Source organism: Alosa alosa, chromosome 13 (assembly GCF_017589495.1).
Source record: "Alosa alosa isolate M-15738 ecotype Scorff River chromosome 13, AALO_Geno_1.1, whole genome shotgun sequence".
Classification (NCBI taxonomy): domain Eukaryota; kingdom Metazoa; phylum Chordata; class Actinopteri; order Clupeiformes; family Clupeidae; genus Alosa; species Alosa alosa.
In genome coordinates this window covers 15,351,945-15,370,157 of record NC_063201.1, presented here as the reverse complement: position 1 = coordinate 15,370,157, position 18,213 = coordinate 15,351,945, and the positions used below count along the sequence as shown (strand labels likewise).

At 42.2% G+C, this 18,213-nt stretch overlaps 2 protein-coding genes across 4 annotated transcripts in view; one reads left to right on the top strand and one right to left on the bottom strand.

The window, feature by feature from the left end:
* Positions 1 to 10,967: 10,967 nt before the first annotated feature.
* Positions 10,968 to 14,368, bottom strand: LOC125305570 (prostaglandin reductase 3-like). Its single transcript, XM_048260391.1, has 2 exons — positions 13,765 to 14,368; positions 10,968 to 11,994 (listed from the first exon to the last, which is right to left on the bottom strand). The coding sequence occupies exons 1-2, from the start codon at positions 14,046 to 14,048 to the stop codon at positions 11,070 to 11,072; spliced, it is 1,209 nt and encodes a 402-aa protein (XP_048116348.1). The 5' UTR covers positions 14,049 to 14,368; the 3' UTR covers positions 10,968 to 11,069.
* LOC125305569 (teashirt homolog 1-like) overlaps positions 13,219 to 18,213 on the top strand; it is a 33,421-nt gene continuing 28,426 nt past the window's right edge. Inside the window, exons 1-2 of one of the 3 annotated variants that reach the window (XM_048260388.1) lie at positions 13,219 to 13,498; positions 15,370 to 15,950. In XM_048260388.1, the coding sequence (XP_048116345.1) occupies positions 15,911 to 15,950 (40 nt within the window). In that variant the 5' untranslated portion in view covers positions 13,219 to 13,498; positions 15,370 to 15,910. Of the gene's footprint in view, positions 13,574 to 14,958; positions 15,951 to 18,213 lie in introns of those variants that run through there. The other 2 variants (XM_048260389.1, XM_048260387.1) reach the window with 2 other exon arrangements.

The following is an 18,213-nucleotide window of genomic DNA, read 5'->3' as shown; positions in this document are numbered from 1 at the left end:
CGATTCGCATCTAGATACATGGGCACGATTCGATACAAGAAAAGATACATGTTTATAAAAAACGATTCAGTACGATTCGATGCGATGCGATTCGATGCAATTCGATGCAGTTCAAGAATGGAAAGCATTCTGAAAGATTTTTTATCATTTGCTCATGGTGCACATTCATTTTATATTATCAATTATCATGGTCATGGTTGTCAATTAGGCAAAAAAAATGTGTGAATATGATTATCTAAACTGAGGTGTGTTTCATATATTGTATTGAAATGCAAGAAGAATAGTCTACATTTCAGTCAAACACACCAGCCAAATACATCATAAAAATACATTTTTATAGACTTTATAGATCTTTCACAGATTCTATAGAGTTATATCTGATTGTTTTCATGGAGCTGTAGCCTTGTTGAGGGAAGACAATACCAAAATAAAAGTGCTTAAGAAACTCTTGGCCTTTTCTCATATAGCCTAGCCTACCCTACAAGAATAAAATAGGCCTACAAATCAATAAACTCTCTGGGCTTATTTTGTTCCAACAGTAGACCTAATGCAGAAACCTATAATGTCACAAGTCTGAGTGAATATGAACAAAATCATTGGCTAATAATTTGTGCATCGTTTTAGCAGCTAGGGCCAAATTATTATTTAACATTAAGGAAATCCCTTCATCAAAAGTAAGGCTACTCTACAGACTATCGTTGCTGTTTAGGAATGCTAAAAGTGTTTAATTTCGCTGGATTTAAAAAACAAAGCCGACCGAGTGCAAGTTGTCACATGCTTAAGTTGCAGTAGATGTATGGGTAATGAGGTCATTTGACAACTTTGGGCAATGAATGTAACCAAAAACTAACTGCATTACGCACAATTCCACTAATGAGTATAGTTTCAAAACCGAAGTGGGACTAACGCTGCTTGGAACGTAAATGGAAGTCTGAGCGAGCAGAAAACGTTGTTAGCCGATTCATAACAAGTAAATCGATATAACGACCGGTTCATTTCAGTTTTTTTCCGATACGGGGCTTCACGTATCGATGTAGCCGTATCTTACACGTTAAAAACGGATACCGATACGTATCGGTTAATCTTTACACCCCTACTAAATAATCTTTTTGTGCTAACTTCACTGGACATGTTGCTCAAAGCCAAGTTTAATTATGAGTGACAAAATCAACATGTGAGTTAATAGGAAAGTATGTTTCAGAAAGACATTTGATTGAGATTTGTTTTGGATTCAGTTGTTTGCTCTATAGAATAGCACAATAGCATCAAAATACCCAAACACACCATTTTGCTCTCCATTATGCAAAATTATATTTAAAAATATAAATTTACAGTAGATAACAAGTGTTAGATAAAATTACATTATTTTGTTTGGGAAATGGTTCTGATCTAATACTTTGTCCATTTAAAAATTAGATTCATTGTGTGATCAGACATGCTCAGATGTAACATTCTAAAACCAATGTAACCTGATGTAACACAACCTAATGTAACATAAACATTAAGCTTCACAAACTTAATAATAATAAAAAAAAATACAATTCTGAGTCAAAGTAACTGCCACCTTAAACAAATAAAGATGGTAATGAGGAGAAGAAAACTGAAGAGGTAGCATGAAGAAGTGTGGAAGGGCTGACAGTAAGTGCTCGAGATTGCTGCCGCAGGGGTACAGCGATGGCTCTGATTCTGCTACTGTGCCCCCAGCTAAATGCTGAAGGCCCTGTTGCCTGGAGCAGCTAGCTTTCAGCCACAGGCAGCTAAAGATTGTTTTCTTTCCAGCGTGCAGCACCGCACTGTGCACCCCCTCACTCGCTCGCGCTCTCTCTCCTGCCCGTCCGCTCGACAAGCACCATCCCCACCCCACCGACACCTGTCGTCTCCAATGTCAAGAACAGACAGAAGAGCAAAGACAATAGCCTGGGAAAAAAAGCAAGAAACTCACATTTACACACACACACACACATGCACACACTCACCTACACACACAGAGACATATTCACACAAAACAGCTATAGAAACAAAATAGAGAGTGCTGGTTCTATATTTAAAGTGTTCAGTGCTGTGCTGAAACTGATCTGGTTGTTTATGTATTGCAGTTTCTGTTAAAATATCACATTCAAATATCTTGAATTTCCCCTGGGGACTTGAATTTCCCCTGGGGATCAATAAAGTATCTATCTATCTATCTAGCGAATATGGTAAAAAATAATGGCACTTGGTATAACATTCTCATTTATTGTGTTGCAGTGTGCAACTTTTGAGTACCTCTGATGATGCCCAAAATCCCCTAACCCTAAACACTTTTTTATATTTCATTTTTTGTTGGTTTGTTTTAAATTGTGTGTTAGTTAATGTCACCTTTTAACTTTGCCCTGCAAAAAGCAAAAAAGAGAAAAGAAATCATTGGTATTGCAAAGGCAGTCAAATACGTTGTAATAATGAGCTTAATGTATTCAAGGATTTTCTTTTTTCAGTATAGTACCACCACATCAAACAGTGTTGTGCGTTTGAGTTGCAGTGGAGATGATGTTGACCCCCCCAGACGTAAATCTGCCCGGCTCAGGGGGTGGCGGTGTTGTCGATGGGGGGGAGAGGACAGTAGCGAGGGAGAAACGTGCTACGTGCCATCATCTTCCCCCGAGATGAAGGGGGAGACAAAAAAACACCTTCACAAATTTCTGCCTTTGTTTCTCCTGTTGTTATTTTGCCTCCGTTTCGTCTTTTTGTTTGTTTGTCGACCTTGGCCCTGACAACTGACCTTCCCACGTCCAGAACGAATGGTCTAGAGGAAAAAAAAGAAACTCCATGACATTTTGGTCACACTGAGAGAAGTGGATCTGTGTGCACATCATGAGTGTGTCTTTATGTGTGTGTGTGTGTATGTGGGTACCTGTATACATGTATTTAAAGGGGGGAGGATGGTCCAAAAAAACATTCCAAATAAATTCATTAAAGTAGAAGGGAGTGCACTGAGATGTCAGCCCTTCTCTGGGACTTTGGCCGCCATTGCCAAAGAAGTGTCAGTGTGTGTCGTGACAACTTCAGTGCGTGCGGGCGGAGATGTGACCCCCGGGCCGGAGGAGGGAGGGGCTGTGTCCCTCCCCCCTCCCTGGATCCTGACAGATGTCATATACCTCCTCCATGGGCGCCTTCTGTTTCCTGCTCACCTTTCCCCATCCTGCGGCGTGAGGGCTCCTGTCTCCCAGGCGTCAAAAAGCCCCTCTCCTCTCTTCTCCTCTCCTCTTTTCTCCTCTCCTCTCTGCTTTTCTCCTCTCCTCTCTTCTCCTCTCCTCTCCTCTTTTCTCCTCTCCTCTCTTCTCCTCTCCTCTTTTCTCCTCTCCTCTCTGCTTTTCTCCTCTCCTCTTTTCTCCTCTCCTCTCTGCTTTTCTCCTTTCCTCTCTTCTCCTCTCCTCTTTTCTCCTCTCCTTTCTGCTTTTCTCTCTCCTCTTTTCTCCTCTCCTTTTCTCCTATTTGCTTTTCTCCTCTCCTCTTTTCTCCTCTCCTCTCCTCTGCTTTTCTCCTCTCCTCTTTTCTCTTCTCCCTTTCTCTCCTTGGCTTTCTCTACTTCCTCTCCCTTCTCTTTACATATCCAGTGTGGGTGGGTGTGTTTGCTTATACCAGGAGGGCCACTACAGGAAAGTGAAACAAACAAGGCGATGGGTATAATACATCTGTAGGTTTATCTACAGGGGATTTGTCTGTCAGATTAACAATTCTGTCGAGAGTAATCATGAGATGGCTGACGTACATGTATATCAGACGTTCTTCAAAAGTAAGGATACATTGGCCCCAGCCGTGGCGCGGCTGGCTGGGGCACCTGCACCATACACCGGCGACCCGGGTTCGATTCCCGCCCCGTGGTCCTTTCCGGATCCCACCCCGACTCTCTTCCACTCGCTTCCTGTCATTCTCTACTGTCCTGTAAATAAAAAGCCAAAAAAATATATTTAAAAAAATAGGAGAAGAAGGATACATCTCTGCCGTTCATTTACCACAGGCCAGCTCCACTGCTGGGTAGATGCACTGGGTGACTTTATGGATAACTTTGAATTGACAGTGCTAAAAGGTGTATTTGTTGGCTTTAGTGATATATTAATCAGCCTTAAGAGAAAATGCAGTGCAATCTATCTTAATATTCACAGATCCTTTGTACAACAGGCAAACACCATTTGCTTTGTCCGGAGATGGATCTCCAGGTTGTCATTCTCAATGGACGTACAGATACACTGACTATGTATGTCATGTGATCACATGTGATAGAAATTTTCCAGCTGCATGAATAATTATCTCTTGTGACTTGTGACATGTAGTCATCTGAGGACTCTAGCTGTTCACTATGGCCTGTTTTGTGCACCAGAATGTATGTGTTACTGTGCATAGCTGTGGCCATTGGCAGAGGACATTGTCCTTGTGAAAGTGGTTGAAGAATGTCTGACGTCTGTTTGTTGTCATAATTTAAGACGTGTCAGTTTTGAGGTATAGAATAACAAATGATTCCAGAATAAAAATATGTGAACTGAGTGCTATAGGTCTCTCCAGAGAGAAGAAGTGAATCTCATGCCAAGTGCCGCTCTGCTTACTGTCATTCTGCATGCTTCTCTGCTGCCTTGGGAAGCTAATATTTTCTCCGCACTCCAGACTCATGCATCCGACGTACATTCGATGCAAGTGCAATGATTCCTTGCATATTCCATCAATCACTCTGACAGTCATGGAGAGAAGATTCCTGGGAGCTTCTCTACCATTCAGCTGCAAGTAAAGAGAATCAATAAGTGATGTTAAAATAGAAGCGCATCAACACAACGCTTCCGTTAAAAAATAATAAAATAAAAAATAAAAAATACACACTTTTTTGGCCCATTTGCATTTGAGTGGGTCTACCACTGCATTATTAATAGAGGAAAAGAGTCATTGCTTTGGTGAGCACTGCAAAAGTGAAGCAATTATGAGTCCAATTTACAGTGACATTTGCAGGTAATAGGAATAGTTTAATTAACTTTTTCCTTCCCAATAGACCAAATAACAAGAGGGGAATTAGGATAATGGGGATGAATAATGTTGGACAACAATGAAAACATAAAACATACTTTGAGTGAAGCCCCCTACTGTATGCTTATGAGGTTCCTTCTCTTGAGTTGTTTTTTTTAATCAAAATATCAGTTTCAGATTTAACTGGAGGACTGAAAAGAGAGCTATGAGAGCTGCTCATACAGATCTCTAGGCCATGTTCACATTTGCATAAGTGACAAGGAACTTGTGCCCACACACACACACACACACACACACACACACACACCCTTCATACATATAACAGTAGTCTAAAATGGGCATGCAAAACAAGCCTTTTGGCAGGGCCTGTGTCTGACTGAGACCTTCCAATGGAATATAGTGACAGGTCTCCAAGCTGTGCTCCCACCCGCACCTCCAATTGTGCCATCTTTCTCTTTCTCTTCTTGGTGTGTGTTTGTCTGTCTCCTTTCATACTGTTTTTTTTCTCTTGAACCAAAAGTTAAAAAAAACATAGTACAACAAAAACAAAAAATAAAATAAAATAAACTTATGGTAACATAGAATTTAAACTGTACACAACAAAACATATTTGAGCAACAGGTACAATACTGTCCTTTTCTCACTGTGCTTAGGTCTAATAGCAGTGAACTGTTACTGGTCTGCTACCTCCTAAGCCTACTGCTACTCATAGCGTAACAGCAGAGAGGAACTCTCACTTTACACTTGAAATAAACATCCCGATCATTTCTCCTCCTGTTTTGAGCGTTGGCATGTTGTGGAGGTTAAACAATTTCACTGTGCTAATTGGCCAGTGTCATGCCTGACAAGAGCGTAAACAAACAAAGGGGAGGAAAAGTGAAACAAACTCAAGCTAATTAAACTGATGAGAGTCAAGGAAAAAAGGGAAAATGGGCTTAAAGAGAAAGAGAGAAAGAGAAAGAAAGCAAAAGAAAAAGAGAGAGAGAGAACCTGAGTGCCTTCTGATGAAAAATATCTACTTACTTTGAAAACCCCTCAGCTTATAATTGGACACAATGTTCACTGCAAGGAAAGAGGATGACTGCAGTGACTCCCTGAGAATTAACCTTATACTTTGGAATTTCTCTGAAAAAAAAAAAAAAATGAACAAAAAAAACAAAAAACAAATTCGGATGTTTTTCTATAGTGAGCATTGTCTTCATTCCGGAAAAGTCACCCTCTACCGTTGGCATTATGGAGTGGGCGGTATTTACAGCCGGGCCTGGATGCTCTGCAGCACTCGTAACATGTTATGGCTCCCCTGTGGACGTGTTTGCAACTAGCTCCCATCTTTATGGCTCTACGGGGAGAATGCTACTGATTACTACCAGCTCTCACACTGGACACACAATGCCACACTGTCTCTGCCGTGTCCACTCTCTCTCTCTCTCTCTCTCTCTCACACACACACACACACATGGCTCATATTACCAGAACAGCACGCTATCGGACTAACCCTTCCTCTCATGGCAGGGATATTACCAGAAGCAGCACGAGGGGCTATCGGGGGCCTCTAAACCCTTCCTCTCACTCTCTGTGTCAGTTTCTTCTTTTGCACTCCATCTCATGCACACTCTTTTCACTCTCTCTGTCTGTTTCTCTGTCGCTTTTTTGCTCTCCCCAGTCTTTCCCTCTCTCCCTTCCTCCCCCTGTCTCTGCCTGTCCCTCTGGCCATCTGTCATGTAATGTTTATGGGCCCTTTTGCTTTCGTGTCCTGATGACCACTGTCACCGGGAGGTTCCCATTACGATACGCCCTGATGAACGATGTCTCCCCAACGCCTCGCTGACACCACCGTGTCCTTGGCCGTGATGGCATCTGCTTGGAGAGGGAGGGAGGGAGGAACGGACGGATGGAGGGATGAAGAGAGGGAGGGAGGGAGGAAAAAATATAGGTGTGGGGAGGGATTGAGTGACGACCTGTCTGTCACAGCTGCGTAGGGGGGCCTAATACATCTCAACACGGAGTGTCACATATCAAAATGGAAGAGTTCACATTTATATTTATAAGGCCCAAGCTCACATTGACAAACATGCTGAACATCGGAAATTATGTCCCGTATAAACGCATAAGGTGAGCTGACACCCCCAGTTCACCAGCACTGTTTGTTAAGCTGGGCACAAGAATCAAAGCTTTCAGTTTCAGCTCAATCGTCTCTAAAAATCTACTTCCTTCAGAAAGACATGCTGCATAGCTGAATATTGTTTCAGTCTCTAAAAATCTACTTCCTGCCCATAAAGACTAGACATGCTGAATATTGTTTCAGCAGAAGCTCACAATTTGTAACCAATACCTTGGGTGTGAACATACAGCACCAAAGAAAAAGGTTGGACACCGATCTGTCTACACACACACACACACACACACAGTTCAGAGCAGTGCCACTAGAATTCTGCATGTGTCACCTTGCCTCCGCCACTTTAGCCAACATCCTGTCCTGTTTTGCACACCCTCCCGTTACAGGCGCAGTGGAGCCTGGGAGGCTGCTGCTGAATTCCAAAGCAGTTCACAGCGATAATTGTATATCATAACTCTGAGCTTTGTAATAACTGTCAGGTCTTTGTGGACCTAGTCGCGTCCGCCCGTTTCATCGCAGCATACTCCTCGATAAGGGCCCAATCACCAGATTAGGACAGGGACAGCACAGGGATGTTTCCCAAAAGCATAGTACCTAGTTGGTTGGCAATGGGAAATTGCATTGCAACCAACAAAGTTGCTAACTTAGTTAGTTAGTTTTGGGAAATGCGCCCCGGAATGATAAAGTTTTAAAAGAGAGAATTAATTGATAACAGAATTAATCAATTGATTAACACTTTGGTTACTTTGGTGCCACTGGCTGTGCTTTGTATTTGAAAATATTCAAGAATCTGTTATTGTAGATACATGCATTCATATGATCATTGCCACATAGTGTGTGTAGGCTTCACAGCCTCAAAGTAGCTCCAATGAGTTACCAGTGACAGCAGGACTCCAGGAAATCTAGAAAGAGATTAAAGGCCTTCATATACCACAGGAAAAGAATCATCTATGAAGAACTCTCTCTCTCTCTCTCACACACACACGGATGCACACACGAATGAGCATCAGAACACCCACTGAGAAATAAAACGGATATGAAATATCAAAGTCAGTTCTTTGAAATAACCATGGTTACAATGCAGTGACCACAAAAACAAAAGCAGCTGCAATGTTCATGGCTAATGATAACTAATAGGGGATACCGATACAGTGTATGCGGACTGGTGTAGCTTTCTGTGAACCATCACTTGAAGGATGAAGGTGGCGCTTGAGAGTCTCAGCGAGGCTGCCTACTGCAGCAGCACCACCATCCTCGCCTAATGTGGAGCAGCGCTACAGGGTGAGTCACCGCATAGAGTCGCGAGGTCTGAAATTCATTGAAACAATTGTATGAAATTGGTTATTTTCACTGCTAAAAGATGTGCACGTTTTCTTCACATCCTGACATCCTAAATCGGGATAGCAGTGACGCCAGTGAAATCATTTCCCTCTGCTGTAGGTCTATCCGCCAGCCACTTTCACATCAAGGCTCTTTTAAAATGATATGCCCACATTTTCTGCTGAGAATATCTACTTTAACTTTATATTTGAATGGCTTACATTTTTATTTGAGCATGACAGAAACTGTTAACAGAGTTGACACATCTTTATCAGAGAATATTCAATTCAATTTAAAAATTAGCAAAGTGTAGGTTTGTGAAAATATATTATGCACATTAGCATGCTATTAGAGATGTTATGATGGAAAAGTTTAGTACACAAGTGGATAGTGTTTATAGAAGATAAGGATAAGTACAGCATAACAACTCATTTGTCTCACATGAGATGAATATGTGCATCCTTAACCTCTAAACACATTCAGTACACACAAACATGCACGTGCGCACACACACAATCCAATTTAATGCCATACTTTAGAGAAACACTGTTCAAACGCAGATAAATGGATGTAACTCCTGTGCTGGAGGTGTACTTTGTTTGCCGTTTACGCTTGCAGTCACGAGCCCAATTACGCACTATGTATTGTTTTTTTTCAGAGGGGTGGGTGGGTTGCGTGTGTGTGAGAGGCTGGTTGACACCTTAATTGGGCTGTGAATGCACTCTAATCAGCAGGTACAGGTGTACCCAGGGGGAACGCGTGAGGCTTTGGCTGTTAATTGAAGAGAGACACACATTGGCAGGCACTGTACACAAGCTTTCCTCTCGACAGTGTGCATGCACTGGCTCCATGGACTGTTGCAAGTATGGGCTCCTAAGAAAATTGTTGTGTTAAATGAACTACTAATCATATAGACTAACCACTGATAGGTCTATTTCTCTTCATCCCTTCTCCCAGTGGGTAATAGTTGTCTCTCTCCCTTTACAAATTCTGTTAAAAATAAATCTGATGAGTTAGATACATATGTTGTGGTTAATCAACAGTCCTAAAGTAATTACTAACAGGTTTTTAAGTCTGCCTGGTAGCGATCTGATGCGGGTTCAAATGGCTTGGCCCTGCGGCATTCTGTACCTCTCGCTCGGGCAGCCCGGAGAAAATCGGCAGCTTTCAGCATGCTGAGGTCACACCTGTAACGGGCTTCACACTGGGATGTTTTTTGAGAGGCCACCTGGAGAAGGAAATGGCATGTTCACAGTGAATGAACATGCAGCCCTCCCTCCTAGGTGGAAACAGGTGTGTGTGTGTGTGTGTGTGTGTGACAGAGAGAAAGAGCGTGTGTGTTTTTTTGTCATGTCTTTAAAGTCAAGGTATTGTCTTGTACTGAATGGCTGAATAACATACTCTCACTTTTTTTGTCTCATAGCAGAAAATAACCCCTTGTCAGACAACACCTTGTCCCCAGAACCCCTTTAACAACATGTCGTTGGTGGACTGGGAATATTTATGTTGCTAAAATGATGCAAAAACAAGGTTAGTTTAGCTCAGTATACTAATTATTACTGTGTATTAATCAACACTCTCCTGTTATTGTCATTAGTGAAACAATGTGGGGTCTCAACACTCGGATAAACAAATGTGTTTAAATAATGACAAGACGACATGTTAAAAATAAAACAGCATGGGAGTGGCTCAACAAAGAATTCCCCCTTTATCTTAAACTGTGAGTATCTAATCACCACTTTTATAGTAAAATTGCTATGTAGTTTGGGGTCATTTATTCATTTGTGAACATTATGATTAAATAAAAAGCAGTAGTTTGGACATACATTTCCCCTGAATGATGTCCTAACAATGACAAATAAATGTCACTCAAATAATACAAATTATTCCTGATATAAACACAAAACATTTTATCTTTTGAACATAAAGAGAGACCAATGGATGGATGGGAGACCAATATTGAAGCTACATGCTCTACTTCTAGATTGCCATTTAAAGCTTGAAATTAGAAATCACACCATCCAAATTCCTCTTAAAAGACAGAACTGCTTTAGAAGTGCCATGTATGCTAATCAATGAAACGTTATTCTGAGAAGCACAGTCTCTTATGAGTATGGGCATGTGCTATTTTGGTGTGTGGCAGCACTCTTTATTTCTCCCAAAGGAATGTTTAATATCAGTGAAGTTGAGCTAGCGGTTTTGTCATCAGGTGATATCTTAGCAAGACAAATGAAAAGGAAAAAAAACTACAGAGAGAAAACAATAACAAGATGTCTTCTATGCATCGCTCTGCTTGAACACTGAAAAGAGCACTTAGATTTTATTTGAGTGAGTCTATTTAGATAAATCCCAAATTCCCTCCCCATTCTCAATATCCCATTTTTCCCTGAGCTGATTTTCTATAATTAAAATAATCAGATTAGATTCAAGTAGATTTAAAGTGCAGATTTCTCATATGGCCTGTAGTTTCTCTCAAAACTCTCACTCTCACACACAAAAAGGCTATTTCTCTATATATTTGGTACCACAGAATACAACACTGAAAAATACAAATCAATTTAATCTGAATTCACAGTTCAGGTCATTTACAATCTTGCGTCATTCACCTAACTAAGAAATTACTGGAAGATCATCATTAGTGAAATTAGAGTTTACTGTCAACCGCCGGGATCAGCTCGACAATGACTTTTCCCAAATTTTTCCCAGCGTACATGTGGTCTACTGCCCTGAACACAGACTCTAGTCCCACAAACCTTCCTTCCGGGTCCAAGTCTCCCCTATCTACCTCACACACCAGCTGCCCTTTAGCAAACAGCTTCATCATGTCTGTCAGCGACTCCCGGTAGTCGGACAGGAAGTGAGGTAGGAAGAAGCCCCGCACACTGGCTGACTTCTTCAGCAGTTTTGCGGGGAGCATTCCGCCCGATATCTGCTGGAGTCCAGACGCTGACTGGTACCCCGAAATGAAGCCAATCACGATCAGCCTGCCCTTATTGGCCAGCGAGTTGACAGACAGGTCAAAGACGCCGCCGCCCACGGACTCGTACACCACATCAATGCCCTGTGGGTACTCTTTGCGCAGTGTGGCGGCCAGGTCCTCAGACTTGTAGTTGATGGGCCGGTCACAGCCGATGGTCTTCAGGAACCCAGCCTTCTCGTCCGATGAGCAGGTCCCCACCACGTGGCAACCGGCCTTCTTGGCAAACTGCACAGCGAACTGACCGGTACCGCCAGCCGCCGCCGTCACCAGCACTGTCTCGCCCTCGGTCAGGTCACCGAGGCGGCGCAGGGCGATGTGGGCAGTGGCGCCGCTTAGCAGCATGGTGAGGTACTCGGGCTTGGTACTGGGCACGGGCACCACCTTCTTGGCAGGAATGACGGTGTAATCGGCAAAAGCACCCTCGCTGAAGTAGGCCACGTTGTCGCCCACAGTGTAGCGGGCGCTGGCGCTCAGGCCGAGGCCCACCACCTCGCCGATGCCCTCGAAGCCAGCATCAAAAGGAGGCTTCACTGACGGGTCATAGCGTCCAGCTGAGTAGTTGATGTCAGAAGCATTGATTCCAACAAACCTAATCGAGAGAGAACAATTACAATGAACTGCACATACTCACACGCTGATATTTCTCCAAAGGCATAGTAAAATTATGTACATCAAAAACCCACTATATAATTGAGATTTTATCAAAAAATGTATCTGAAAATTGATCAGAAATGCTTACTTTTTAAAGTCTGTGTTTTCTGAGATGGAAATATATGCCTTGCTAAATGAAAGGCACATCAGGCCAGGAAAGGAAACACGTTTGCGGTAATAGTTTAATAATACTAGACAACAGATTACTGAGGACTAAACAGGACTAAGAAAAAGGGAAAACTCAAATTGCCTGGACACAATCAACATGTCAGATAAGAAAAACATTTCACACACCAAATAAGTTGTTTTCTTTGGGATTAATCGCTCTCCTTTTCATTTCAGATAACAACACACAAGAACTGCGTATGAATAAATGATTGCACCTTTCAGGGCTTGCTGAGATTCATGTATGATTCTATCACCGTGGTGACTGTGTGAAAGGGACAGCCATTAGCTGTAGCCCTTGATTTTTTTTTCTGTTTCTCTCCATTAATAATAGGGACATATCAGAGTATTCATTTTTTAAAGAATTACTTTCATGTAGTGGGTCTCTCTAACTCATTTAAAGAATAGGCTAGTTTATAACACAGAGAAGGCAAAATTTGTCACCTACTCATGCAGTGCAACTTAACATGAATAAACTATGCAATTTTCCAAGGTTATTTGATTAATTGTTCAAGTCAGCTGTGCCACAATGGCACAATGCAGTTAAGCAATTAAAGAGACTGAGTTTAAAGGTGCACGCTGGACCATGTTGTAATGCAGCCAATTCTCCATTGCATTTGTATACCATAAAAAGTGATGAGCATCTGAAATCTCTGTATTTTACTTAGTCAGTGAAAACCCAACAAATTCACAGACTGCATGCTTGTGCACCCATTCAACTTTCGGTTGCCTAATGCGTAAACAGATAGACAAGTGAATGGGTGGTTTAGCCTACTTCGCTAAGTCATTAGGTTACCTAGGCTACACATAGAATATTAGCATTTTATAAAATTAGTTTCGACGTAAATGTTATAATCAGGGGACAAATTCCTCAGCGGGATTTTTCTTTTTCAAAAAGGGTCATCAAAACAATACGACTAGACTGTGTTTTGAGCTGGTTATGTCAGGCTCAGATCCATTCAAATTCGATCATTTAGGATACAGACTATTTACCTGAATAATGTCGAAACGGTAGCCTAATAACCTTGCTGCAAAGGTATGGTTGCTGGTGGACTGGGCAACTGTATCTGAACACATTTCTTCGCTCTACCCCTAGGCCGTGCCAAACGTGGCAGAATATCATATCGCAGGTTAGTGACGTAATAAAATGGAATAGATCAAGATGCAGAGATGGATTGATGGACAGATGTTGGGGCGGAACTTGGACACGTTTCTCTCGTAGTAGCAGCTTCCTCAAAATCGTCCTCATAAAGACAACAAATTTGCAAAAACTGCAGGTAACTAGTCGATTCTAGTATGTTTTCAGTATACAACTGATGACTAACTATGCAAATAAGACGACGTCCGTCAAGGTAAGGCGCTATTCAGCTGACCCAAAATGACACTGTCGCGTGTAGCCTACATATTCGCCCATAATGTTAGCTAGCTACTATGAGGTTAGCTAAAAATTCTGCATATAGGGATACAAGTATGCTATTAATGCTGTGTTCAATAGGCATGCTTTCAGAAAAGGGAATAAGCTAAAGCAAGGCATTATACTTACCGATTTCTGACCAACAAATCCCCGTCACCTGGTGTTGGTACTGGAACAGTTTGTAAAGAAACGGCGCTCCTAAAATTTTGGCTGAGTTTCGTAACAACAAGCTTTTTCATGGAACTTGGTATGGACGAACCTTTAAAATCCATGAAGTGTGTGGAGTATGAGAGGTCTATGATGTTACGCCGTGACAGCACGTTAACTCCTAAAACCGTATTGGTTCTTCTGCAATAATCATTTAACACCAAAAAGGCACTCCTACCATTTCGTTGCAAGACTGGCAGGTACATTTCATCCACGAGAATGAAATATCAAAGTTCACGGTCACTTCGGATACAACGATCGGAGTGAATGATCGACCTATCGTCGCAACCGAACTTGTTTATTTTATATAACAATTAGCCTCTATATAGCACACTTTAAATGACCGTCGACATCATTAGATCACATTAGTGGCAAAACACGGTGCACTGTAACGTAAATAAAACTACAAGCATTATTTTAACGTGAACTGCAGCGCGCAATGTTGCATTTAGGCTATAGTTGAATACCGAGTCCCTCCCCTTCCCGTGCGGAACATTTCCTTCCTAGTAAGGTGAAACGAATCAATCTTGAGTTTCAAACATCCCCTTTATAAGTTGAAGAATTTCCTGAACACATTTGTGAAGAATAAGAGTTTGTGTGTTCCAGAAGTCAGTGATGGGCTACATCGTCAGATTCAAGTGTGTCTGCGAAGCTTCCCTCGTTCTCACGCAGGGCATGCTGAGCTGGGAAAATAGCACAAGGCACCTTCCAGAAACGAGATGCGTTTATTAAACAGTTAGGTTACCACTTGCATTTGTGCTACAACATGAGTTATAACGGGGAAGACCCCTCCGAATTAGCAATAGGCTACTCTATTCTGAAACACCTTAATTATGAAACGTGCAATACATGGTTTTATTCTAAGCAGACCAATGATAACGGCATGATAAGATTATGATTGACATTTACATATTGCCTAATGTGATATTACTTCCTGTAGCCTTGTATCTTATCTTCAACACTGAAATGGCCTAACAAATGTATCCATTTTTCATACAAAGCCACTTCGTCGTTATCGGAGGAAAAAACAAGACAATTAAATAGATTGACAGGAAGGTTTCACTGTCAGAGTGACGCTTGTAGGGCGAGGGGAGGAGTAAAAGTGAAGCAGGAAAAGCCACTCGATGCGTCTGTCTATCAGTTGAGACTGTCTGAAACGCTTCTGGATTCAACGCGTTTTTTTCATATCAGACAGGACCCCGGCTCACTCCCTGGAGTTTAAAGAAGAGAAATTAGTCCGTGTCGATCTTCTGGAGAGGGTGGATGCCTGCATCTTGTTTATTTCCCTCACACGCAGGCAACCGCGCGACATCAACCGCCCGCACACACACTCGGAGCAGCGGCTAGAAATATTTTCGCGACTCGTAATGTAGCAAAGTAGAAGCCGTCTCTCCACTACTGGCGCAAAGGAAGAGCGAAAGTATCCGCCGACGGCGAGGCTTGATCTGGCTGTGGTGGCGTGGTGACGGGACTGACATTAACCATCTAATGCCTGCCTATTTCTTTCTGATCTTCCTTTGATTTTAGGACAGAATAGAAGATACCTCACCAGCTCGGAAATATTATTGAAAAGCTTTGTGCTCACACTGGAGGTGTATGCTTCCATTTTTGACCCATCTCACTTTATTGATTTGGGAGTGAAAACCTACGCTACAGAGTAGCACGGTGAGATTGTGATCTTTTTTCTCCCGATGGCAGAAGGGGAGTGACTGAAACTTGGCTTAAATTGTCTGCCGCTTTTTTGCTGAGGAAGTGATGAGCGAAGATGAGCTTTGATGGACATGATATGAATCGGCGCAACCCCTGTAACGTCTCTATACTTGAGAAACTTTTTTTACCCATTTCTTTCATCTTGTGAAGTCCGTCACTTCTTGGAAAAAAAGGACACGGTCAAGCATTGTGAAAGAGTGAAAAGCTTTTTTGCTTGGATGATTTTATATTATCTAGCTCGAATTCCAGAAGTGTCAAATTAATTCAGACTCTGAAGTTATTTTGGATAGTTTTTCTTCGTTGATCGACTGTTGTTGTGATTCCTGCATGAAAGTATTGTGGAAGGTGACGGGTCACTATGCCGAGGCGAAAGCAGCAAGAACCCAGGCGATCCGCAGGTAAGCGTCTTTCACCATTCTTATCTGTCAAAGCCATCATCTAAATTCTTTCCAAAATAGATTTGTTGTTTCATTTTATAATTTTCTTCTCTGACTACCTACTTAAAATTTCACGCGCCCTATCGTTTTGTTATTGCCAACATTCATCGTAATCTGGCAGCCTTAATCAGGATGTGGGAATAGTCCGTGAAATAATAATTTTAGATTTGAACTCAGTGTTATTGCCGTAATTACAAGATGTAATACGTGATGCAAATGATAAGAAATACCTCACATAGCCTAGGTAAACATTAGAAAAGACTGGTGCACGTGCTATATTACTAGTAGCCTAAAAGTCTATTGATTTTGAATTCTGACATGTTTATTTGAGTCGCTTAACCAGACAAATATGAAGAGAAAACGTTAACTGGAACTAGGGCCTCTATCAAGGCTTATTGCAGCGTTATAGACAAGAGTAATAATGAATAATTAAATCAGAGACTATGGGAGAGAGGCAAAGAAATGGGAAGAAAATGGAGAGAAAAACTGGCGTGAGCTGGTTCTCTTTCTTTTCTGTTTTATTAGAGGATTGCCATCCTTGATTTGATGCGTGATTGATCGCCCGTCATGTGGCAGCCTTTGATCTATTCATCCCTGATAAACATCAATAAATCTCCCCATGGAGACACGCATGCTCCTGACAGCTTTAGCCACTCAAAGGACAACTCTCCACCCCCACCCCTCTTAAAGAAGGAGAAAAAAGAGAAGAAGAAAAGTTGCTCAAAAAGAGAAATCCTCACATCCAATTTTGAGGAAAATTGGAGAGTGAAAGAGAGAGGAAGAAACGGATGTGAAAGGAGACGCAGAGGATTTCTAGGATAATGGAAACCAGTCAAATCCTAATTATGTAGAGCTTATTAACAACCCCCAGCTTGCCTGATTAACAGACTTAGGGTACAACTCTCGAAAATCAGAATTTGACCCTCTCTCATCCCATTTTGTACATGCCACTCAAGGGAGCACTTGACTCACATTCTTCTGGTCATGGGACCGAGTCGTGTTTACTAGCTCGCAACATTAACAAAACCAGACTTTGACTCAAGAAGACTATCAAGGTTGAGGTCTAGTGATTTGGACTTGAAGACTCCCCCTCACTCGCCGCTCGCTCTCTCAGCCCCCTTTAACAAATGTAAATGAGTGACAGGGATTTCTACCTCTCGACTAATGAGCTTCAGCCTTTGAAGTTAGGCATTAACAACTGGAATGAACAAAAGACAGTTATAGAATTTTAAAGAGATTTTGAAATATGAGACGAAGAGCAGGCTGTACGGGAGGCCAGGCAGCGAAAGACTTTGAACTCCGCAGGTTTATCATTTTAAATACGTGACTCTGATGGGTTAGCGAGGAATAACTGTACGCCGGCATCGGCCTAAATATGTACATCGCTCCCACTGTTAGTGCTCCCACACATCCACCATTGAAACTAACTGTGGCCATAAATAAAGCACACACACAAAGTAAATATCAACATGTCATCAGAAACCTTAGTGGTGGGGATTATGACGCAAGATTCCTAGCTAAGTCAACAAAAAAAAAAAAAAAAAAAACGGCGAGAGATTTTAATGGTCTTTGCTCTCACACGAGTTTGGAAAGGTTTGGAGGTTGACAGAGGTGTGATGGGCCACGGTAATCTGGCCTGGCAGCTCCTACATGGAAACATGCCGTCATCGTGACCCCCCTCCACGCACTCGTATTGATCTATTTGTCTCACTTTTGACAGGCGTATACATCATTGGCCGTAATGGTCAATCAGGAGCTGGCAGCCCAAGAGTGTTTCCATTCTTGCATTATCATGACAGTTAACACAGTGGTGGGGGGCAGCACCAACAGCAGCAGCAGCAGCAACCTAACTTTACAATGAGTGTGTTGTTGGTGGAAGCGTGGTGTTAAACTAGCTCGCAACTTTTCGATGGTAGTGGACAAGGTGACTTATTGAGCAAAAGCTGATTTGGAGAGATAGTAGTTAACCAGTTGAAAGACTTTTTGGGAGAGGGGGTGCATTGCCAGAGTTTAGTAAAGAGACCCAGGCTCCTCACCCAGAGAGAAGTCTTGGGAAGAGTAGCTCGGCCTAAACAGTTGAGGGAGTTCATCACCCTATCATGGATGCAGGCTTCACTCTGCCTCTTCCGTAGTGTGAAGACCCCAAAAAACATGTTGATTCCGGCCGATAGTCCAGCATGATCTGGTCCTTGAAAGGGCAATTCTATCATTCTTGGTGCCAATG